The following is a 25,675-nucleotide window of genomic DNA, read 5'->3' on the forward strand; positions in this document are numbered from 1 at the left end:
GGTGGTGTTTCCAAGTCTTCATGCGGTGGTCACAGTCCACCTGTAAGATCTCAGAGCTGGTGGTGGGTCCAAGTCTTCATGCGGTGGTCACAGTCCACCTGTAAGATCTCAAAGCCGGTGGTGGGTCCAAGTCTTCATGCATTGGTCACAGTCGACCTGTAAGATCTCAGCGCTGGCGGGGGGTCCAAGTCTTCATGCGGTGGTCACAGTCCACCTGTAAGATATCAGGGCTGGCTGGGGGGTCCAAGTCTTTATGCAGTGGTCACAGTCCACCTGTAAGATCTCAGGGCTGGCGGTGGGTCCAAGTCTTCATGCAGTGGTCACAGTCCACCTGTAAGATCTCAGAGCTGGTGGTGGGTCCAAGTCTTCATGGGTGATCACAGTCCACCTGTAAGATCTCAGAGCTGGTGGTGGGTCCAAGTCTTTATGCGGTGGTCACAGTCCACCTTGAAGAGTTCAGAGCTGGCGGGGGTTCCAAGTCTTCATGCGGTGGTCACAGTCCACCTGCAAGATCTCAGGGCTGGCGGTGGGTCCAAGTCTTCATGCAGTGGTCACAGTCCACCTGTAAGATCTCAGGGCTGGTGGTGGGTCCAAGTCTTCATATGGTGGTGACAGTCTACCTGTAAGATCTCAGAGCTGGCGGTGGGTCCAAGTCTTCATGCGGTGGTCACAGTCCACCTGTAAGATCTCAGAGCTGGTCGTGGGTCCAAGTCTTCATGCGGTGGTCACAGTCCACCTGTAAGATCTCAGAGCTGGTGGTGGGTCCATGTCTTCATGCGGTGGTCACAGTCCACCTGTAATATATCAGAGCTGGTGGTGGGTCCAAGTCTTCATGTGGTGGTCACAGTCCACCTGTAAGATCTCAGAGCTGGTGGTGGGTCCAAGTCTTCATGCGGTGGTCACAGTCTCTGCTCTGTTTTTCAGGCTGTTCTCCCACATCGATGACCCCTTCCTCGATGACCCGCTGCCCCGCGAGTATGTCCTGTACCTGCGACCCACAGGCCCTTTGGCTCAGAAACTCTCCGAATACTGGCAGCAATCGAAACAGATGTGCGGCAAGAACAAGGCCCACAACATCTTCCCGCACATCACGCTGTGCCAGTTCTTCATGGTGAGTCGACACCCGGACACTGCTGCTTCTTCCTAACTGCTGCTTTGAGTTCCGGGATTTCTTTTCTATACACAGTATTCATTCATGATATTGTGGCTTTGTATATGGCGCTTCATGCTGTGTCCCCCGTTCGAAGCCTGCACTGTGCATCTGCACACAGTTCTCTCATTTTGGAAGAACGAAAGCCTGTCCTGGTAGTCTGTGAGTGCAAGTTACGCGCCTCTCTCTGTAATCCAGGCCTACCTCACAGCTCTGCCTCAGGGGCTCCCTGCTGGCTCTATAAAGCCCTGGTTTCTGTGTAGGATCACTTCTCGCCCTGAGGAGAGTATGTCTGTCTGGCGGTGCTCTTCGAGTGGGGTAGCTTTGCCCGAGCATAGCATTGTTTCTGCTTATTAAGCATATAAGAATCTGAAAAGGCCTCTGTGGCAGGACCTCAGAAGTATATTAAAAATCCCAGTGTTAAGCAGAAGCTTCTGTATTTCATGGCCTTTGTCTAGGGACCAATCTCCGCGCTGCTCTGAGTCTGGCAGGCACCAATCAAGAGGTTCCTCCACAAAATGTGCTTTGCAATGAACCCTGGTTTCATCCAGAAAACCGGACACAACCTTTATAGATTCTTTAAATACAATTGTTTAAATCATTTTTTTTAATGTAAAACTAAATCTGGTCATTGAACTAATGCTAGTTTTGTTAAAATGTAATTTTCCAATCTGTTTCTGGCAGAAGTTCTCCACGAATGAACCTAGCCATTCCATGGTCAATCTGGCACCTTTAGAGAGTTCTGGCATGACAAAAATACAACGAAAACTAACCCAACAATTAAAACTAATAGTTATTTTATTCTGATGTTAAGAATGGGACAAACTCATCCTGGCCACGACCAGAGTATTCTGCATCTATCCTAGTCCCCCATGCGTGGTGTGGTGGGAAAGATGAAGGAAGCATGCATGTGATGTGGTGTGAGAGATGAAGGAAAATGCATGTGATGTGGTGTGAGAGATGAAGGAAAATGCATGTGGTATGGTGGAGGGATGAAGGAACATGCATGTGGTATGGTGGAGAGATGAAGGAAGCATGCATGTGGTGTGGTGTAGAGATAAAGGAAGCATGCATGTGGTGTGGTGGAGAGATGAAGGAAACATGTATGTGGTGTGGTGGAGAGATAAACGAAGCACGCATGTGGTGTGGTGGAGAGATGAAAGAAGCATGCATGTGGTGTGGAGGGAGAGACGAAGGAAGCACGCATGTGGTGTGGTGGAGAGATGAAAGAAGCACATATGTGGTGTGGTTGAGAGATGAAGGAAACACGCATGTGGTGTGGTGGGAGAGATGAAGGAAGCACGCATATGGTGTAGTGGGAGAGATGAAGGAACATGCATGTGGTGTGATGGGAGAGATGAAGGAGCATGCATGTGTTGTTGTGGTGGAGAGATGAAGGAAGCACACATTTGGTGTGGTGGGAGAGATGAAGGAACATGCATGTGGTGTGGTGGGAGAGGTGAAGGAGGCAATATGGCACCTTTAGAGAGTTCTGGCATGACAAAAATACAACGAAAACTAACCCAACAATTAAAACCAATAGTTATTTTATTCTGATGTTAAGAATGGGACAAACTCATCCTGGCCACGACCAGAGTATTCTGGATCTATCCTAGTCCCCCATGCGTGGTGTGGTGGGAAAGATGAAGGAAGCATGCATGTGATACGGTGGAGAGATGAAGGAAGCATGCATGTGATGTGGTGTGAGAGATGAAGGAAAATGCATGTGGTATGGTGGAGAGATGAAGGAACATGCATGTGGTATGGTGGAGAGATGAAGGAAGCATGCATGTGGTGTGGTGTAGAGATAAAGGAAGCATGCATGTGGTGTGGTGGAGAGATGAAGGAAACATGTATGTGGTGTGGTGGAGAGATAAACGAAGCACGCATGTGGTGTGGTGGAGAGATGAAAGAAGCATGCATGTGGTGTGGAGGGAGAGACGAAGGAAGCACGCATGTGGTGTGGTGGAGAGATGAAAGAAGCACACATGTGGTGTGGTTGAGAGATGAAGGAAACACGCATGTGGTGTGGTGGGAGAGATGAAGGAAGCACGCATATGGTGTGGTGGGAGAGATGAAGGAACATGCATGTGGTGTGGTGGGAGAGATGAAGGAGCATGCATGTGTTGTTGTGGAGAGATGAAGGAAGCACACATCTGGTGTGGTGGGAGAGATGAAGGAACATGCATGTGGTGTGGTGGGAGAGGTGAAGGAGCATGCATGTGTTGTTGTGGTGGAGAGATGAAGGAAGCACGCATGTGGTGTGGTGGGAGAGATGAAGGAACATGCATGTAGTGTGGTGGGAGAGGTGAAGGAAGCATGCATGTGGTGTAGTGGAGAGATGAAGGAAGCACGCATGTGGTTTGGTGGAGAGATAAAGGAACATGCATGTGGTATGGTGGAAAGATGAAGGAAGCATGCATGTGGTGTGGTGGAGAGATGAAGGGAGCATGCATGTGGTGTGGTGGAGAGATGAAAGAAGCATGCATGTGATGTGGTGGAGAGATGAAGGAATCATGCATGTGGTGTGGTGGAGAGATGGAAGCATGCATGTGGTGTGGTGGAGAGATTAAGGGAGCATGCATGTTGTGTGGTGGAGAGATGGAAGCATGCATGTGGTGTGGTGGAGAGATGAAGGAATCATGCATGTGGTGTGGTGGAGAGATGAAGGGAGCATGCATGTGGTGTGGTGAAGAGAGGGAAGCATGCATGTGGTGTGGTGGAGAGATGAAGAAAGCATGCATGTGATGCAGTGGAGCGATGAAGGAAGCACGCATGTGGTGTGGTGGAGAGATGAAGGAAGCATGCATGTGGTGTGGTGAAGAAAGCATGCATGTGGTGTGGTGGGAGAGATGAAGAAAGCACGCATGTGGTGTGGTGGAGAGATGAAAGAAGCACGCATGTGGTGTGCAGGGAGACGTGAAGGAAGCAAGCATGTGGTGTGGTGGGAGAGATGAAGGAAAATGCATGTTTTGTGGGAGAGATGAAGGAAGCACACATGTGGTGTGGTGGACAGATGAAGGAAGCACGCATGTGGTGGGAGAGATGAAGGAACATGCATGTAGTGTGGTGGGAGAGATGAAGGAAGCATGCATGTGTTGTGGTGGAGAGATGAATGAAGCACGCATGTGGTGTGGTGGAGAGATGAAGGAGCATGTATGTGGTGTGGTGCAGAGATGAAGGAAGCACGCATGTGGTGTGGTGGAGAGATGAAGGGAGCATGCATGTGGTGTGGTGGAGAGATGGAAGCATGCATGTGGTGTGGTGGAGAGATGAAGGAATGATGCATGTGGTGTGGTGGAGAGATGAAGGGAGCATGCATGTGGTGTGGTGAAGAGAGGGAAGCATGCATGTGGTGTGTTGGGAGAGATGAAGGAAGCATGCATGTGGTGTGGTGGAGAGATACAGGAAGCATGCATGTGGTGTGGTGGAAGAAATGAAGGAACATGTATGTGTTGTGGTGGGAGAGATGAAGGAAGCATGCATATGGTGTGGTGGGAGAGATGAAGGAACATGCATGTGGTGTGGTGGGAGAGATGAAGGAGCATGCATGTGTTGGAGAGATGAAGGAAGCACACATGTGGTGTGGGGGACAGATGAAGGAAGCACGCATGTGGTGTGGTGAAGAGATAAAGAAAGCATGCATGTGGTGTGGTGGAGAGATGAAGGAAGCATGCATGTGGTGTGGTGGAAGAGATGAAGGAAACACGCATGTGGTGTGGTGGGACAGATGAAGGAAGCACGCATATGGTGTGGTGTGAGAGATGAAGGAAAATGCATGTAGTGTGGTGGGAGAGGTGACGGAAGCATGCATGTGGGGTGGTGGAGAGATGAAAGAAGCATGCATGTGGTGTGGAGGGAGAGATGAAGGAAGCACGCATGTGGTGTGGTGGAGAGATGAAAAAAGCACACGTGGTGTGGTTGAGAGATGAAGGAAACACGCATGTGGTGTGGTGGAGAGATGAAAGAAGCATGCATGTGATGTGGAGGAGAGATGAAGGAAGCACGCATGTGGTGTGGTGAAGAGATGAAGAAGGCATACATGTGGTGTGGTGGGAGAGATGATGGAAGGATGCATGTGGTGTGGTGGAGAGATGAAGGAAGCACACATGTGGTGTGGTGGAGAGATAAAAGAAGCATGCAGTGGTGTGGTGGAGAGATGAAGGAAGCATGCATGTGATGCAGTGGAGAGATGAAGGAAGTATGCATGTGGTGTGGTGGAGAGATGAAGGAAGCATGCATGTGGTGTGGTGAAGAAAGCATGCATGTGGTGTGGTGGAGTGATGAAGGAAACACGCATGTGGTGTGGTGGGAGAGATGAAGGAAGCACGCATGTGGTGTGGTGGAGAGATGAAAGAAGCTGTTAAGCGGAAAACCTGTGCAGTTCCCTCTGGGACCACTGCAAAAGATTTAGGCTTACAGGTGTTGGCAGTAAGCCCACTTGGAGCTGTCTGTACCACACAGATTCACCTGGTAGCTGTGGCTGAGCAGTCAGAATTCCCTCAAGAAAAGTTAGGCAGTATGTGGAGTATACAAAATAGGGCAATTTACACAGTAGAACAAGCAAACACGGAACAGAGCTTGGGTGTAAAGATATATAGGTATTTATTTATAACAACACATCTATGAAAAACACTCTGGCACTAATACGGCAAACAACTTCAATTACAATTACTATAAGTAAATCAATCCCCCTAGCAATAGTTCGACAAGTCTAGGTTCAACGGCACCACTTATTTGCAGACAGAGGTGAATGCTTTAACCTAGATGGCACTCTAATATTCGTTAGAACGGGAGAGAAAAGGCAGGGTATGAAACCAACTCGGTACCAACTCTTTTATGAACAAATGCAAGGCAAGTAAGGCAGGGTCTACTGTAGATCACAAAGTTCAGAGGCCAGGCCCACTCAGAGAGAGGCAAGGCGATATGTTCCAAAAAGTATCACAGTGGAAATGCACTTCGAGTCTTTGTCGCAACTTGTTATAGAAAGATTGGACCAGTTCAGAACAGAAAGTTAAGAAAGCTTGGAGGCGACCCAATGGAGAGGCGAGGATTAAGACACCTCACGCTACCTGTCACGAGGGAAGCCAGGCGGACACGGTACCTTGTATGTGGAGAGACAGCTCCGGCAGGGGCAGTTGTTCCTGGTGGTGGATGCAAGTCGGGGCTTTGCCAAGAGAAGAGATGATCTCGTCGTCCAAGGAAAGTTGAAGATCGTTGCACCACCAGGGAAGAGACCAGCCGCGGAGTGCTCCGTCACAAGGCACTACCTTTTGGTCGCGGTATGGGCTAGTGGCTATCCGGTTGCCGGGGTGCTCAGCACCGGCAATTCAACCACTACGCCCTGGAAGCGAAGAAAAAGCAAAGGAGACTGGTTGTGCCCACTAGTTAAGGGAAGAAGACTCTCCGGCGCGGAGATCTCCTCTGTCGTCGGGAAGTGGTGAGTCGGTTCAGCAGGGCTCCACCGGAGGTGTCGTCGTTGCAGGTCGGCTCAGCTTTACTCTCGTCGGATTCTTAGGTCTTGTGGCAACTTCTAAAGATCCAGTCCCAAAAGCCCTGCTTTTATGCAGAAAACCCCCATTCATTCAGCCTAGCTGTCAATCAAAACACGCTAAGTGGTGAGCGGGGTGGCTCACCACTTGGGCCAATCACACCAGAGTGCGACTTGAGTTGGCAAGGCAACTCAGTCCAGGGTTCCTAAACCCCCTCCCACACCGCCTGTGGTACCCAGACAGAATGGCACCACTTTGGAGGGCCTCTGTGCAGAAGCCCGCCAAAAGTGGAACAAAGGGCTCAACCTTTGGTTTAGGAGTTACAGAGACGAACACAGACGCCATTTTAAAAACCGAGTTCTGGCAGAAAATACCAACCGATAGATTTATTTAAGACAAATAAACCGGTGGTATGTTAGAGACTAACGAGAAAAAGTATTAACCTCCAACAATGGGAAGAATCCCATAGGGTTATATTCGGGGTCGAATATAACAAGTAGTTTCCACTGCCACCAGCCAAAACTCGACGAGGGGGGACGGGACAGTGCCCCTTCGAATAACAGACCCAGGGGTAATCGAATTACCCCTACCAGTACGTCCACAATAGGATGGTTTGTACTAGTTCTGTTAGTAAATTTAGGTCTAGTAAAGCCAATGGTGACTTTACATGCCCTGGGAGACAGTAGTCAGTCCCAGGGTATGGCGTCTATGGTGGGGGTCCTCTAGGACGCCCCGGTGTTACGGCACAGAGGGTGCGGTGTAACACACATAGCAAAACATATGAGACCCTATGGAGTAAAAGACCCCATAGCCCATAGAACACATTGACATTCAAAGGAATTAACCACATTCATGTCCAAGAGTGGGAGAAAAGAGTCTCACTCTTGGCAGGATGGAAAAAAACAAACTCCAGAAATCCAGCAAAGCTGCTGGGGGACTCACTAGGTTAGGAAATTCAGCCTAAACAGAGAATTCCACCTAACACTCCTCCCCCCCCAGACTAAGGGACAGGAGGATTTAATCCACTCCTGGATGAATCTCATACCTCTAGTCGATGACATACATCCTAGAGAGACCATCAGCATTTTGGTGGTGACACCCTGACCTGTGCTCAATGGTAAAATCGAACCCTTGCAGGCAGATTGACCATCTCAGTAGTTTTGGGTTTTCCCATTTCATTTGCATTAACCATCTCAAGGGTTGGTGGTCAGTCTGAATGACAAAAGTAGAACCATACAAGTATGGCCTAAACTTCTTCAGAGCCCACACGATAGCAAAGCACTCTCTTTCGATCGTTGCCCACCTTGTTTCAGGATCCTTCAGCTTGCGGCTGATGAAGCAAACGGGGTGCTCCCTACCTTTCCCATCCAGTTGACTGAGTACTGCACCTATTCCTACATTTGAAGCATCTGTCTGCACAATGAAAGTTTGGCGGTAATCAGGAGCTCTGAGTACTGGGGCTTGGCAAAGAGCCTTTTTCAGGTTTTCAAAAGCCTGATTGCATTCCTCGTTCCATCTAACCTTTTTAGGAAATTTGGGAGACGAGCTGACATTCAGTGGAGAAGCTATGGTCCCATAGTTCTCAATGAAATTCCTGTAATACCCAGTGAGGCCTAACAAGGCTCTCACCTGGGTCTGAGTAGTAGGTGTTGTCCAATTTTGCACAGCTTCAATCTTACTGAGCAAAGGCCTTATTTCTCCACCTCCTACCTCATGTCCAAGAAAGACTACCTTACTCTGTCCAATTTTGCATTTACTCGCCTTTATGGTCAGATTGGCTCGCCCAAGAGCCTGCAAAACATCTCTTAGGTGGGTTACATGTTCTTCTCAGGAATTGCTGAACACTGCTATGTCATCCAAGTATGCCATGCAGAAGTCCTCCATCCCATTCAGAACCTGGTTTACCATCCGTTGAAATGTAGCAGGTGCATTCTTCAATCCGAAAGGCATTACCTTAAACTGGTATAAGCCAACGGCGGTAGAAAATGCAGTTTTCTCATTGGCATGGTCTGCCAGGGCTATTTGCCAATAGCCTGACGTCAAGTCAAATGTGCTGAGGAACTTGGCTGCGCCAAGTTTATCCACCAACTCATCTGTTCTTGGCAAAGGGTGGGCATCAGTCTTGGTGACTGCATTAAGAGCTCTATAGTCCACGCAGAATCTAAGTTCTTTAGATCCGGCCTTTGGTACTAACACAACTGGGCTAGACCATGGACTAGTAGAGGGCTCTATTACCCCGAAATCAAGCATCTTGCTGACCTCACCTTTGATGTGGGTTCGTACGTTTTCTGACATTCGGTATCCTCTGCTTTTGACTGGCAGACAGTCACCAGTGAGTATGTCATGCTGGCCCCAAGGGGTCAAGCCTGGTGAAAGTGAGAACAGAGAGGCAAACTGATTCAACATAGATTTGCACTCTTCTTGTTGCTCAGGTGTCAGACTTGAAGAGAGATTTACTCCTTCAATGTTTTCATCTAAAGGTAAGCCTCTGAGGAGATCAGGAAGAGCTTCACTCTCTTCTTCTTCCTCGGATGATGCTAGAAGCAACGCTCCTACATCAGGTCTCGAGACATACGCTTTGAGTCGGTTGGTATGGAAGACTGCCGGAGCCTCCTTGGGATTGCCCAAGTCCACCAGATAGTTGACCTCTCCGAGTTTACCCACAACTCTGAAGGGTCCCATCCATTTGTCTTGCAGGCCCTCTGCCTTGTTGGGATCATAACGAGAACTAGCTGGTCTTGAGTGAACTCAACCATGTTAGCCTTTTGATCATGCCAGTGCTTGACCAATGCTTGTCCAGCTTTCAAGTTATCGCTTGCTTCTGTCATCATGTGCGACATTCTCCTCCGGAGACCTATCACGTAGTCAGTCACTCTGACTGGCTTGGGGGAAGGAGCACTCTCCAACCCCTCCTTAATCAGGGCCAATGGACCTCTGACGGGATGACCATAGAGGAGCTCAAAGGGAGAATAGCCTACTCCCTCCTGAGGGACTTCTCTATAAGCAAAGAGAAGGCATGGCAGTAGAAGGTCTCACTTTCATTTAAGGGGTTCTTCTAAAGCACCTATCATGCTCTTCATGGTTCGGTTGAACCGTTCTACCAACCCATTGGTTTGGGGGTGGTAGGCTGTTGAGAACTTGTAAGTAACTCCACAGGTTTTCCACATGGCTTTCATGTAGTGGGACATAAAGTTTGACCCCCTGTCAGAGATTACTTCCTTAGGAAACCCGACCCTGGTAAAAATACCAAGGAGGGCCTTAGCCACAGCCGGAGCTGTAACAGTCCTCGTAAGAATTGCCTCAGGATACCTAGTAGCATGGTCTACTACAACAAGTATAAACCTGTTGCCTGAGGAGGTTGGAGGATCAAGTGGACCAACAATGTCAATCCCTACCCTCTCAAATGGGACTCCCACAACCGGGAGAGGCACTAACAGTGTCACGTTCTTGGATCCAACCTTACCAGAGGTCTGGCAGATGTGGCAGCTCCTGCAGTGTTTTTCCACTTCGGCCCCCATCTTTGGCCAATAAATGTAGAGAGATAGCCTTTCCTTAGTCTTCTTGAAACTCAAGTGACCAGCCAAAGGAATCTCCTAGGCTAACTGCAAGAACTGTGGTCTGTTCTCTTGGGGTACTACAAGTCGTTTGTAGTCTCCAGGTGCAGACTCGGTCGGTTCACTGTAGAAGAGGCCATCTTTCCAGTGCAACCTGTATTTCCCAGGCTCTTGCCCTTCAGCCTGAGCTTCTGCCTGGTGGCGAAGACCTTCCAGAGTTGGACATTCCCTCTGTCCCTTACTGAAGTCTGCCCGGTTGGGTCCACCTTCTGCCAGTAACGACTGCAGCTCAGGATGGCCAACAGGATCCAGATCTCCAATGAGTTCCTGGCCTTCCATTAGCTCTTCTTCAGAGTCTAATTCTACCACACAGGGTTGTACCTCCCTCTCAGCCGCAGCTGGAGGTGGAGTTACGGGTGTAACTTTGGACAACTGCGGGAAAGTCCTTGTTAGCTGCACGGAAATGCTGGCTGCTGGTTTCGGTATAGAAGTCTTAGGTTTCCCTTTCGCTTCTGATTTCTTTGAGACAGCAGCTGACAATTCCAGTGGAGCAGGAGTGATATCTTTCTTCATCATCTCCTGGAGAGTTCCTCGCATGGTTCTCTCCCTTGCAGGCCTGGTTAGCTCCTGTAACCGTTTACTAGGAGGTCTGGGGGTATGCGACACAACTCCGAGAGTTTTCAAATCGTTACCCAACAGAACGCGTCCTGGTACCTCACTCTGTATGCTGACGGGTATCTTCACAGTAATGTCGTTACACTGGATGAGAACTGGTAATTGGGGAAGCATCTGCACAGGCCCTCCAGCTAACTTGGTGAGGCGTTTGGGTGCCTTAGCAACATCCTCAGCCTGAAAAAACGATTTATCCACCACAGTTATGCTGGCCCCAGTGTCCCTAATGGCAGGAGTCTCCTGACCATTCACCTGGACACTGTCCTTATAATACTCTTTAATATTATCGGGGATAGAATTATAGACATCTAAATTCTGTTGTTCCCACAACCCCAGAGACACTAAAGAAACACTGGCTGAGACTCCAATGGGTTCATCAACCAGCAGTAGAAAGTTTCCACTTGCCATTTGCACTTCCTCCTGGAGCGAAGGCTAAGGAGACAAGCTGGACCCCTGAAGGTTTACCCTTACATCTGGGATCTCCTTTCACGTGGTCAGTCGAGCCACAAACAAAGCATTTACCGAATGCTTTCTGGAATGATGGCTTGTTCTGACCTCCTTCCGGTTTGGCACCAGAAGACACACTATTCTGCTGCGGTTTTCCTTGTGGCTTACCCTTCTGGTTTTCTTTGGGGCCCTCTTTGGAATTTGAGTTATTAGAATTCTCTTTTTAGTCTTTTTTAGGCTGCTTTCCCTCATCCTTTTTCTGAGTTTCCCCAAAATACTTATGAGTAGCCCTGTTGCAACCCACAAGTCAGCAGCCTTAGCTAGCCTCCGGGAATCCAATTCCTTCGAATCAGCCAAGTGCTGTCTGAGCTCAGGAGAACAGGCATCATAAATAGACTCCAACATAAAAAGATTCTTCATACCCTCATAAGTGTTCACTTTGTAACCCTTAATCCATCCCTCTAAGTTTTTCAACCCTTCACTCACCCAGGTAGCCCAAAGGGTACCATCATGCTTTTTGAGGGTTCTAAACCTCTTCAGATACTGGGAAGGGGTCTTCCCAAACCTAGCTATCAAAGCTAGTTTCACACTTTCGTAATCCTTCTTATCCGCCTCCCCCAACTCCATTACCACATCAGTCGCAACAGGGGGGAGCCTAGAGAACAACCAGGGAAGTAACTCATTCCCGGTGATGTCCTGGAGCCCATGATTATATTCAAACAGTTTTAACCAATCCAACACATCCAATCTCGGTTCATACATACCCACTAATTCCTTTGGCATCTGGGGTCTTTTGGGACTGGAGCTTCTAGAGGAACCAGAGGAGAGAGAAGCATTTTCCACAGACAACTTTTTCATCTCTAACTCGTGATTAAGTTCTATTTCTCTGAGCCTTAATTCAGCTTGCTTCTGCTCAGCCTGGGCATTCATCCGTCTGAACTCTAGCTCTTGGTTTCTTTCAGATTGGGCCAAAAACCGTTTATATTCTAATTCGAGCTTCATTTTTTCAAGTTCAAAATAAGCAGGGTTACATGTGGGACCTGGTATGGGCCCCGTAGGTACGGTAGGTAAGGCAGACAGAGGCTCAGCATGGCTAACCTCATTAGGTTCACTTTCCTCGTCTGACTCATTATCAAGACTTTGATTCAGATCAATACCATCACTGTTTCCTACATTCGCTGGAGAAGTTGGTTCCTCTGAACCGGTACCCAGACTTTGGTTTTCCAGCAATCTCGCGATCAATTCTACTTTCTTGCCTCTTACAGAAAGATTCTCTTGTCTACAGAGAGCTCTCAAACTCTCAATATTTTCACTTGACAAGGACTCTTGACTGTAAACTTCCATAGTAGACATGTTTTTTGAAAGTTGCTATAAGCTTCGTGGTTAGTTATCCTAAAGTGTTGAAAAGCACTCTAAACTGTATACTCGATACAAATCCCACCGCTGTACACCAGTGTTAAGCGGAAAACCTGTGCAGTTCCCTCTGGGACCACTGCAAAAGATTTAGGCTTACAGGTGTTGGCAGTAAACCCACTTGGTAGCAGTCTGTACCACACAGATTCACCTGGTAGCTGTGGCTGAGCAGTCAGACCTCTCTCAAGAAAAGTTAGGCAGTATGTGGAGTATATAAAATAGGGCAATTTACACAGTAGAACAAGCAAACACGGAACAGAGCTTGGGTGTAAAGATATATAGGTATTTATTTATAACAACACATCTATGAAAAACACTCTGGCACTAATACAGCAAACAACTTCAATTACAATTACTATAAGTAAATCAATCCCCCTAGCAATAGTTTGACAATTCTAGGTTCGACGGCACCACTTATTTGCAGACAGAGGTGAATGCTTTAACCTAGATGGCACTCTAATATTCGTTAGGGTGGGAGAGAAAAGGCAGGGTATGAAATCAACTCGGTACCAACACTTTTACGAACAAATGCAAGGCAAGTAAGGCAGTGTCTTCTGTAGATCGCAAAGTTCAGAGGCCAGGCCCACTCGGAGAGAGGCAAGGCGATATGTTCCAAAAAGTGTCACAGTGGAAATGCACTTCGAGTCTTTGTCGCAACTTGTTATAGAAAGATTGGACCAGTTCAGAACAGAAAGTTAAGAAAGCTTGGAGGCGACCCAATGGAGAGGCGAGGATTAAGACACCTCACGCTACCCGTCACGAGGGAAGCCAGGCAGACACAGTACCTTGTATGTGGAGAGACAACTCCTGCGGGGGCAGTTGTTCCTAGTGGTGGATGCAAGTTGGGGCTTTGCCAAGAGAAGAGATGATCTTGTCGTCCAAGGAAAGTTGAAGATCGTTGCACCACCAGGGAAGAGACCAGCCGCGGAGTGCTCCGTCACAAGGCACCACCTTTTGGTCGCGGTATGAGCTAGTGGCTATCCGGTTGCCGGGGTGCTCAGCACGGGCAATTCGACCACTACGCCCTGGAAACGAAGAAAAAGCAAAGGGGACTGGTTGTGCCCACCAGTCAGGGGAAGAAGACTCTCCGGCGGGGAGATCTCCTCTGTCGTCAGGAAGTGGTGAGTCGGTTCAGCAGGGCTCCACCGGAGGTGTCATCGTTGCAGGTCGGATCAGCTTTACCCTCGTCGGATTCTTGGGTCCTGTGGCGACTTCTAAAGATCCAGTCCCAAAAGCCCTGCTTTTATGCAGAAAACCCCCATTCATTCAGCCTAGCTGTCAATCAAAACACGCTAAGTGGTGAGTGGGGTGGCTCACCACTTGGGCCAATCACACCAGAGTGCGACTTGAGTTGGCAAGGCAACTCAGTCCAGGGTGCCTAAACCCCCTCCCACACCCCCTGTGGTACCCAGACAGAATGGCACCACTTTGGAGGGCCTCTGTGCAGAAGCCCGCCAAAAGTGGAACAAAGGGCTCAACCTTTGGTTTAGGAGTTACAGAGACGAACACAGACGCCTTTTTAAAAACCGAGTTCTGGCAGAAAATACCAACCGATAGATTTATTTAAGACAAATAAACCGGTGGTATGTTAGAGACTAATGAGAAAAAGTATTAACCTCCAACAATGGGAAGAATCCCATAGGGTCATATTCGGGGTCGAATATAACAAGTAGTTTCCACTGCCACCAGCCAAAACTCAACGAGGGGGGACGGGACAGTGCCCCCTCGAATAACAGACCCAGGGGTAATCGAACTACCCCTACCAGTACGTCCACAATAAGATGGTTTGTACTAGTTCTGTTAGTAAATTTAGGTCTAGTAAAGCCAATGGTGACTTTACATGCCCTGGGAGACAGTAGTCAGTCCCAGGGTATGGAGTCTATGGGGGGGATCCTCTAGGACACCCCAGTGTTACGGCACGGAGGGTGCGGTGTAACACACATAGCAAAACATATGAGACCCTATGGAGTAAAAGACCCCATAGCCCATAGAACACATTGACATTCAAAGGAATTAACCACATTAATGTCCAAGAGTGGGAGAAAAGAGTCTCACTCTTGGCAGGATGGAAAAAAACAAACTCCAGAAATCCAGCAAAGCTGCTGGGGCACTCACTAGGTTAGGAAATTCAGCCTAAACAGAGAATTCTCCCTAACAGAAGCACACATGTGGTGTGGTGGAGAGATGAAGGAAACACGCATGTGGTGTGCTGGGAGAGACGGAGCATGCATATGTTGTGGGAGAGATGAAGGAAGCACGCATGTGGTGTGATGGACAGATGAAGGAAGCAAGCATGTGGTGGGAGAGATGAAGGAACATGCATGTAGTGTGGTGGGAGAGATGAAGGAAGCATGCATGTGGTGTGGTTGAGAAATGAAGGAGCATGTATGTGGTGTGGTGGAACGATGAAGGAAGCACGCATGTGGTGTGGTTGAGAAATGAAGGAACATGTATGTGGTGTGGTGGAACGATGAAGGAAGCATGCATGTGGTGTGGTGGAGAGATGAAGGGAGCATGCTTGTGGTGTGGTGGAGAGATGGAAGCATGCATTTGGTGTGGTGGAGAGATGGACGCATGCATGTGGTGTGTTGGGAGAGATGAAGGAAGCATGCATGTGGTGTGTTGGAGAGATGAAGGAAGCACGCATGTGGTGTGGTGTGTTGGAGAGATGAGGGAAGCACGCATGGCTACAGCCGCCATCCATTGGTCATGCAGGGGAAGGATGAGCCACCATCATCTTCTTAAAGAAGGGGTTCAAAGTGAAGCCAGGGGTAGCCAGAGAGGCCCAAGATCTTGCCTTCTCTGCTGGCAAGGGGGCAGCAGACTATCGATGCAGGCGGCTTCACCCTTGAGGACACAATACACGAGTGTGTTGCAAATGCTGCCGGTGGCTTCCAGCCCTCCACACTGGAATTCGTGCTTGCTGTTGTTTTTTTTAAGCCGTGACTAAACCAATGTGCACTAATGTTGAAGGTTTTGCACCGGTTTCGCGGAAGAGCCGTGTGCATGTGAGGAGGTGTGGGGATTAGTCTGCAGGCCTTCCAGGGGCAGTTTGGGGGAATGTTGAGGAAGCCATCTTGTGACATGGGCTTGTGCTGTAGGCTTTGTGATGCGTTGTGAGCTCCCAGAGTTCTTTCCTAGCAATGTGTTTGTGTGACAGCACGTGTGTTGAAGATGCTTGTGGCTGGCAGAGGTTAACACTATCTATGCGCTTGTGTTGGCAGTGCGAGGACAGTAAAGTGGACGCCTTGTGCGAGGCCTTGCAGAGCACGGCCAGCCAGTGGAAGGCCAGGTTGCCCGCGCCGCTGCCCCTCGAGCTCTACCTCTCCTCCAACTTCATCGGCCTCTTTGTGAACGCAGAATGCGCCGAGCTTTTAAAGAAGTTTGCCGCGGATTTTGCTGCGGAGGCCGCTTCTAAAACGGGTGAGTACACTTCCCAAACTTCCGCTTAACACTCTGTGCTGCTGCTGACCACAAGGGAAGTCGCCGAGCTGGCCACGTGCTGGGACGGGTCGCCCGAGGTGCGATGTGGCCATTCAGGGGAAACTGGGACAGTGTTGGCACACACTGCCCCTTGTCGCGTGTGTGTAGTGCTTGCTGGTGGTTAATGCTGTGTGTGTCCCGTTACGACCATCCACTGATGCCTTGAGACCCGGCGACCTTTGCATGAGGCCACGTGCCGCCCAGGGCGCCACCGCCCACTTGGCAAGCCCTTTCAAGCACATTTGGAGAGAAGCAGTTTGGAAAGTCTGAGGCCCACATGGATGGGGAGTCTGCAAGCGAGGCCTCTTGGAAGCCCTCCCTCTGCGGCTGCTTGCCTCCTTTCTCCTCCATTGGGGAGCAGGGGGCCCTGCTGGCATTGTCCCCCCACACTACGCCTGTCCCTTCCTGTATCTCCATCACATGCGATAAAAGAAATACACACAAGAACCATGCAGAGGGAAGGGCGTCAGGAAATGGAATGGAACGTACACAGTGTATAGGGTAGAATTCATTGAAAAGTCACATCCATCCCCCCCCCCCACCACCCCTATCCACAGAGGCCGCTCGAGTTGCCTGTAGGGTTTCCCATCCCATGTATCCATGTGTTTGATCAACGCCCCTTTCCCCCGTGAGGGGCACCTCCTTATAGTACAGCTCACTGCCGAGGATGGCGCTGAAGGGGTTAACACAGACGATACAGGAAGTGCTCTGCTGCTTCCGGCGAGGATTGTGCTTTGTACATCCTATACATAAAGTTTAGCAGGTTTTTGAGCAACCTTCTTGAGGGCGGTACAAATACTAACCGTATGGGGCACTCAGTCCGGACCCAAAAGGGAAGCCAAGCCTCCTCCAGGGTAAGTCACCTGGGGGTGGCCAGGCTTGGCTCATGAGAGGGTGTGTGGGCTGACACTCGGGTGCCACTAGTCCACCCCCATCCATAGAAAATACACATACTGGTGCTCTGAGAGAGTGCACCCCACTGAATTTCACACACATACCTCTGTTAGTGAAAGGAACATTACACAGAGTCAAAGTAATGAGTATAGTTTAAAAGACAGTAAAATGGCATAAGACAAAACCGTGCTCCTATACCCTGGCGTAGAGCCACTGTCTCGCTATAGACCCCAGGGGTGGGGAGAGAAGACAACCAGTGCAAATAGCCCTTATTGGATCACAATCGCTGCCACAAAAGGTCACAGTTACAGATCTGTGCATGTGGGGGGTGGCAGGGGCACCCACTGGAGCTGAAAGCAGCAAGTCATTACACTTCAGCAATGTCACCAGAAATAGATCCACTTCCGGAGAAGTCCAGTGCATATCTTCCAAGGGACAGTTCTATCCCTTGGCTAAAAACTCCCCAGGCTCACACCAAGTGCAGACAACATGTAGGGCGAGGGAGGTAAGTACCCCCAAAGTCACTTTACAGAGTTTCGGTTCAGAAAAAGGTCCCTTATGGAAATCAACAGGGCAAAGTCAATAGGCAAGCCGCTTGTACTGCGAAAATGTAGGCGCCAATTCTACCTCACCGGTGCAGATATTCCATCAAGCAACCCCAGAGAAGAAAAGGGGAGACCCCAAAGCAAAGGCCCAGAGGAGGGTGCAGAATCATCACCCCAAAAGAAGAGGAACTAAGAGCTGCAAAACCCAAGTGGAACCCAATGGCAAAATGTGGTGGAGACCGGCCTGTGGATAGTCTCACCCACAGAGCACAGGGACCCTGGAAAGTAAGAACGGTCAATAACCCACCACCCAGGGCCAAGAGCAATGTCCTTCCCGGGCTGGTTCCCGAAACGTCTGTTCCAGGAAGGCAAAGCACCCCAGTAAGTATATGGCTTCCTTTCCAGGTGAGGTTTCCTGGGTCTGAAAAACCAGGGTACTGAACCCCAGATCAACGATGAGCAAAGAGCAGAGAAGAGGAGGTGCCCTTCCTAGGAGTGCGGCTCAAGCCAGAAGCAGAAGCGGATGGGAGGAAGACTCTGTAAAGGGGGAAGATTCCGGCAAAGCATGTTCCAGAGGATCGGGGAAAAGAGGAGGGAGGCCCAGCCACGTAAAATGGTCCACAATGAAGAGCACGGTGGGGGCGACCCAAGACAGACCTGTAGGGCAGATGAGGTGCGGGACTGGGGTGCAACGCCCTTACAAGCGGTGGCAGCGGCCAGAAGCAAGGCGGGGTGACTGCAGATGCAAAGCGGGAAGCTGGTGGTAAAATGGCCTGGCGAGGGCCCTGGCATGAAAGACCAGCACAGGAGGGGAGCAAGCAGGCGTATGGGGAAGGCCCAGGAAGGATTACCAGCAGTAATCGCCCAGAGACAAGCCCAGGCCTAGCACAGGCTTCAGTCAGTACAGGCTGATCAGGTCCAAAGAACCCAGCACCAGAAGCCAAAGCGCGACCAATCCGTCCAGTGGGCAAGTGAACCTGCTTCTGAAAAGTCTAGCAGATTTCAGTCTAGGAACACAATCTCCCCCTGTTAAACCCCCCCACCTCCCCTCTCCGCTCCCCCCACACACAGGGGCTGTCCTCAGCCAGCCCACCAATCAAACAAAGGCTTAGCTGGCCAGCCAATCCGACTGGCCACGAAATCCGCCACCACCCCCCCACCGTCCCCACAGGATGTCATATGGCTTGCCCAGTGCCAGGAACTGGTATTCACCAGTTCAAAAACTATAGATGGCACAGGGATGGGCTCACACAGCCCACGTATGCACAACAGCCATTGTACTCCAGTCACATGTTTCCCATGAGCAAGGGAAGCCCCTAAAAGGCTGCCAAAGCGGTATAGTGGGCTACCAAAACGATACAGTGGGCCACCAAAAACGATACAGTGGGCTACCAAAGCAGTATAGTGGGCCACCAAAACGGTACAGTGGGCCACCAAAACAGTACAGTGGGCTACCAATGCAGTAAGTCATCTTGACCGCAGCTCAAACCAAAACTAAATTGCAGCTGCCTGCGGCCTAAATGACTATCACCCTAGTGAACAAATTGGGTGCTTCTAAAGCACCCTTTACAATGTGACCCTTATGGGTGTCCCAGGACGAAATAATTTTGATGTGTCAAAAAGAATTGCAGTGGCAGGGGGACTTCAGTAAATTCCCTCTGACCACCAAAAATAGGTCAGTCTTCCAAAAAAGAAAATTGGGGGGGGGGCACAAAAATGTAAGGGCACCCTAAAAAACGTACTCAATTCCACTAATGAATTTCGATCTTAACACATACGTGCATATGGCGTAATTAAACTGTGGATTGTATGTTGTGCGCCTTGCCTCTGTGAGCAGGAAAGAGGGCAGAAGCTGCTCAGGCATAACCCTCACCCTATTCCTTGATACCGCAGCGCGTGATTGACATTTACAGAGATGGTAGCTAGCAGGTTTAACGATCACAGCTATGATCATCGCAGAGGCATTGCTAGGGGCTGGGGGGCTGAGAGGGGCTATAGACCCGTGTCTTTTGCTTGTCGACCCGGATAGAAGCTCAGGGGCTACAACCAAAAGGTCAGCTAGCCCCGAGTCCTGACACTCCCATCTTTAGTAGCCCCGGATCTTTTCCAGGCCTCGCAGCACCCCTGCCACAATGGCCTGGAGGGCAGGAAAGCAGTGCAGGGTGGAGCCAATATTGGCGATATGTCCAGGTTGGCCGATGATGAACTAGTCATGTTGAAAACATCCATGCTTCCCTCGAGTCTCCAAGGACAAAAAAAGCCCAGGTTTTTAGGGGTTTCGTGCAGTTTCATGTCAGCAGAGGTTGCACGGTGATGGCACATTAGACCACCTGGAGCAAGAGGTTTGGGCATTATAGATATAAATGAAGGTTGGTCCCTAAAGTGCCTACTAGACTGGTTCATTTTCACAGACACAGATTACATAGGATCACAAATACAGAGGATGCTCTTCACAACTGATATGACGAGCTGATAACTGGAGAGCAAGGGGGGGCAGCGTGCCAGCATTGCCAAGAGCCATTAATCACTGGAGAGCAAGGAGGACCAGCGTGCCAGCATTGCCAAGAGCCATTAATCACTGGAGAGCAAGGAGGACCGGCGTGCCAGCATTGCCAAGAGCCATTAATCACTGGAGAGCAAGGAGGACCGGCGTGCCAGCATTGCCAAGAGCCATTAATCACTGGAGATCAAGGAGGACCGGCGTGCCAGCATTGCCAAGAGCCATTAATCACTGGAGAACAAGGAGGACCGGCGTGCCAGCATTGTCAAGAGCCATTAATAACTGGAGAGCAAGGAGGGCCACCATGCCAGCATTGCCAAGAGCCATTAATCACTGGAGAGCAAGGAGGAACAGCGTGCCAGCATTGCCAAGAGCCATTAATAACTGGAGAGCAAGGAGGGCCACCATGCCAGCATTGCCAAGAGCCATTAATCACTGGAGAGCAAGGAGGACCGGCCTGCCAGCATTGCCAAGAGCCATTAATAACTGGAGAGCAAGGAGGGCCCACGTGCCAGCATTGCCAAGAGCCATTAATCACTGGAGAGCAAGGAGGACCGGCGTGCCAGCATTGCCAAGAGCCATTAATAACTGGAGAGCAAGGAGGGCCCGCGTGCCAGCATTGCTAAGAGCCATTAATCACTGGAGAGCAAGGAGGACCGGCGTGCCAGCATTGCCAAGAGCCATTAATAACTGGAGAGCAAGGAGGGCCACCATGCCAGCATTGCCAAGAGCCATTAATCACTGGAGAGCAAGGAGGAACAGCGTGCCAGCATTGCCAAGAGCCATTAATAACTGGAGAGCAAGGAGGGCCACCATGCCAGCATTGCCAAGAGCCATTAATAACTGGAGAGCAAGGAGGGCCACCATGCCAGCATTGCCAAGAGCCATTAATCACTGGAGAGCAAGGAGGAACAGCGTGCCAGCATTGCCAAGAGCCATTAATAACTGGAGAGCAAGGAGGACCCAAGTGCCAGCATTGCCAAGAGCCATTAATAACTGGAGAGCAAGGAGGACCAGCGTGCCAGCATTGCCAAGAGCCATTAATAACTGGAGAGCAAGGAGGGCCACCATGCCAGCATTGCCAAGAGGCATTAATCACTGGAGAGCAAGGAGGACCAGCGTGCCAGCATTGCCAAGAGCCATTAATAACTGGAGAGCAAGGAGAGCCACCATGCCAGCATTGCCAAGAGCAATTAATAACTGGAGAGCAAGGAGGGCCACCATGCCAGCATTGCCAAGAGCCATTAATTACTGGAGAGCAAGGAGGACCAGCGTGCCAGCATTGCCAAGAGCCATTAATAACTCGAGAGCAAGGAGGGCCGGCGTACCAGCATTGCCAAGAGCATTAATAACTGGAGAGCAAGGAGTGCCGACGTGCCAGCATTGCCAAGAGCCATTAATCACTGGAGAGCAAGGAGGGCCGGCGTGCCAGCATTGCCAAGAGCCATTAATATCTGGAGAGCAAGGAGGGCCGACATGCCAGCATTCAAAAGAGGTATTAATAACTGGAGAGCAAGGAGGGCCGGCGTGCCAACATTGCCAAGAGCCATTAATAACTGGAGAGCAAGGAAGACCGGCATGCCAGCATTGCCAAGAGCCATTAATAACTGGAGAGCAAGGAGAACCCACGTGCCAGCATTGCCAAGAGCCATTAAAAACTGGAGAGCAAGGAGAACCCACGTGCCAGCATTCACAAGTGGCATTAATAACTGGAGAGCAAGGAGGGCTGGCGTGCCAGCATTGCCAAGAGCCATTAATAACTGGAGAGCAAGGAGGGCCGACGAGCCAGCATTGCCAAGAGCCATTAATCACTGGAGAGCAAGGAGGGCCAGCGTGCCAGCATTGCCAAAAGCCATTAATGGCTGGAGAGCAAGGAGAACCCACGTGCCAGCATTGCCAAGAGCCATTAATAACTGGAGAGCAAGGAGAACCTGCGTGCCAGCATTGCCAAGAGCCATTAATAACTGGAGAGCCAGGAGGGCCCACATGCCAGCATTGACAAGATGTGTTAATAACTGGAGAGCAAGGAGGGCCCACGTGCCAGCAGTGCCAAGAGCATTTAATAACTGGAGAGCAAGGAGGGCCCACATGCCAGCATTGCCAAGAGCCATTAATAACTGGAGAGCAAGGAGGGCCGACGTGCCAGCATTGCCAAGAGGCATTAATAACTGGAGAGCAAGGAGGGTCCATGTGCCAGCATTGCCAAGAGCCATTAATAACTGGAGAGCAAGGAGGGTCCATGTGCCAGCATTGCCAAAATGCATTAATAACTGGAGAGCAAGGAGGGCCACCATGCCAGCATTGCCAAGAGGCATTAATCACTGGAGAGCAAGGAGGACCAGCGTGCCAGCATTGCCAAGAGCCATTAATAACTGGAGAGCAAGGAGAGCCACCATGCCAGCATTGCCAAGAGCAATTAATAACTGGAGAGCAAGGAGGGCCACCATGCCAGCATTGCCAAGAGCCATTAATTACTGGAGAGCAAGGAGGACCAGCGTGCCAGCATTGCCAAGAGCCATTAATAACTGGAGAGCAAGGAGGGCCGGCGTACCAGCATTGCCAAGAGCATTAATAACTGGAGAGCAAGGAGTGCCGACGTGCCAGCATTGCCAAGAGCCATTAATCACTGGAGAGCAAGGAGGGCCAGCGTGCCAGCATTGCCAAGAGCCATTAATATCTGGAGAGCAAGGAGGGCCGACATGCCAGCATTCAAAAGAGGTATTAATAACTGGAGAGCAAGGAGGGCCGGCGTGCCAACATTGCCAAGAGCCATTAATAACTGGAGAGCAAGGAAGACCGGCGTGCCAGCATTGCCAAGAGCCATTAATAACTGGAGAGCAAGGAGAACCCACGTGCCAGCATTGCCAAGAGCCATTAAAAACTGGAGAGCAAGGAGAACCCACGTGCCAGCATTCACAAGTGGCATTAATAACTGGAGAGCAAGGAGGGCTGGCGTGCCAGCATTGCCAAGAGCCATTAATAACTGGAGAGCAAGGAGGGCCGACGAGCCAGCATTGCCAAGAGCCATTAATAACTGGAGAGCAAGGAGAACCCGCGTGCCAGCATTGCCAAGAGCCATTAATAACTGGAGAGCCAGGAGGGCCCACATGCCAGCATTGACAAGATGTGTTAATAACTGGAGAGCAAGGAGGGTCCACGTGCCAGCAGTGCCAAGAGCATTTAATAACTGGAGAGCAAGGAGGGCCCACATGCCAGCATTGCCAAGAGCCATTAATAACTGGAGAGCAAGGAGGGCCGACGTGCCAGCATTGCCAAGAGGCATTAATAACTGGAGAGCAAGGAGGGCCGGCATGCCAACATTGCCAAGAGCCATCAATAACTGGAGAGCAAGGAAGACCGGCGTGCCAGCATTGCCAAGAGCCATTAATAACTGGAGAACTAGGAGAACCCACTTGCCAGCATTCACAAGTGGCATTAATAACTGGAGAGCAAGGAGGGTCAGCGTGCCAGCATTGCCAAAAGCCATTAATGGCTGGAGAGCGAGGAGAACCCACGTGCCAGCATTGCCAAGAGCCATTAATAACTGGAGAGCAAGGAGAACCTGTGTGCCAGCATTGCCAAGAGCCATTAATAACTGGAGAGCCAGGAGGGCCCACATGCCAGCATTGACAAGATGTGTTAATAACTGGAGAGCAAGGAGGGCCCACGTGCCAGCATTGCCAAGAGCATTTAATAACTGGAGAGCAAGGAGGGCCCACATGCCAGCATTGCCAAGAGCCATTAATAACTGGAGAGCAAGGAGGGCCGACGTGCCAGCATTGCCAAGAGGCATTAATAACTGGAGAGCAAGGAGGGTCCATGTGCCAGCATTGCCAAGAGCCATTAATAACTGGAGAGCAAGGAGGGTCCATGTGCCAGCATTGCCAAAATGCATTAATAACTGGAGAGCAAGGAGGGCCGACGAGCCAGCATTGCCAAGAGCCATTAATCACTGGAGAGCAAGGAGGGCCGGCGTGCCAACATTGCCAAGAGCCATCAATAACTGGAGAGCAAGGAAGACCGGCGTGCCAGCATTGCCAAGAGCCATTAATAACTGGAGAGCTAGGAGAACCCATGTGCTAGCATTCACAAGTGGCATTAATAACTGGAGAGCAAGGAGGGCCATCGTGCCAGCATTGCCAAGAGCCATTAATCACTGGAGCGGAAGGAGGGCCGACGTGCCAGCATTGCCAAGAGCCATTAATCACTGGAGCGGAAGGTGGGCCGACGTGCCAGCATTGCCAGGAGCCATTAATCACTGGAGAGCAAGGAGAGCCCATGCGGCAGCATTGACAAGATGCTTTAATAACTGGAGAGCAAGGAGGGCCAACGTGCCAGCATTGCCAAGAGCCATTAATCACTGGAGAGCAAGGAGAGCTGACGTGCCAGCATTCTCAAGAGCCATTACTCACTGGAGAGCAAGGAGGGCCCACGTGCCAGCATTGCCAAGAGCCGTTAATAACTGGAGAGCCAGGAGGGCCCACGTGCCAGCATTGCCAAGAGCCATTAATAACTGGAGAGCAAGGATGGCCGGCGTGCCAGCATTACCAAGAGCCAATAATAACTGCAGAGCAAGGAGGGCCCACGTGCCAGCATTGCCAAGAGGCATTAATAACTGGAGAGCAAGGAGGGCCTGCGTGCCAGCATTGCCAAGAGCCATTAATCACTGGAGAGCAAGGAGGGCTGACGTGTAAACATTGCCAAGAGCCATTAATCACTGGAGAGCAAGGAGGACCGGCGTGCCAGCATTGCCAAGAGCCATTAAAAACTGGAGAGCAAGGAGGGCCGACAAGCCAGCATTGCCAAGAGCCATTAATCACTGGAGAGCAAGGAGGGCCGGCGTGCCAGCATTGCCAAGAGGCATTAATAACTGGAGAGCAAGGAGGGCCGGCGTGCCAGCATTGCCAAGAGCCATTAATATCTGGAGATCAAGGAAGGCGACGTGCCAGCATTGCCAAGAGCCATTAATCACTTGAGAGCAAGGAGGGGTGACGAGCAAGCATTGCCAAGAGCCATTAATCACTGGAGAGCAAGGAGGGACGACGTGTCAGCAGCATTGCCAAGAGCCATTAATCACTGGAGATCAACGAGGGCCAGCGTGCCAGGATTGCCAAAAGCCATTAATGGCTGGAGAGCAAGGAGAACCCATGTGCCAGCATTGCCAAGAGCCATTAATAACTGGAGAGCAAGGAGAACCCACGTGCCAGCATTGCCAAGAGCCACTAATAACTGGAGAGCTAGGAAAACCTGCGTGCCAGCATTGCCAAGAGCCAATATTAACTGGAGAGCCAGGAGGGCCCACATGCCAGCATTGACAAGATGTGTTAATAACTGGAGAGCAAGGAGGGCCCAGGTGCCAGCATTGCCAAGAGCATTTAATAACTGTAGAGCAAGGAGGGCCCACATGCCAGCATTGCCAAGAGCCATTAATAACTGGAGAGCAAGGAGGGCCGACGTGCCAGCATTGCCAAGAGGCATTAATTACTGGAGAGCAAGGAGGGTCCATGTGCCAGCATTGCCAAGAG

The 25,675-nt window shown here is 50.4% G+C and overlaps 1 protein-coding gene across 1 annotated transcript in view; it reads left to right on the forward strand.

Annotated features, from left to right (window-relative positions):
- Positions 1–25,675, forward strand: part of UBASH3B (ubiquitin associated and SH3 domain containing B) — a 484,216-nt gene that overhangs the window by 276,759 nt on the left and 181,782 nt on the right. Inside the window, exons 3-4 of the mRNA XM_069614082.1 lie at positions 925–1,111; positions 15,953–16,151. Coding sequence (XP_069470183.1) covers positions 925–1,111; positions 15,953–16,151 — 386 coding nt within the window. The remainder of the gene's footprint in view (positions 1–924; positions 1,112–15,952; positions 16,152–25,675) is intronic.

The sequence above is a fragment of the Ambystoma mexicanum genome, chromosome 9 (genome assembly GCF_040938575.1).
Source record: "Ambystoma mexicanum isolate Mex_15411 chromosome 9, UKY_AmexF1_1, whole genome shotgun sequence".
Lineage (NCBI taxonomy): Eukaryota > Metazoa > Chordata > Amphibia > Caudata > Ambystomatidae > Ambystoma > Ambystoma mexicanum.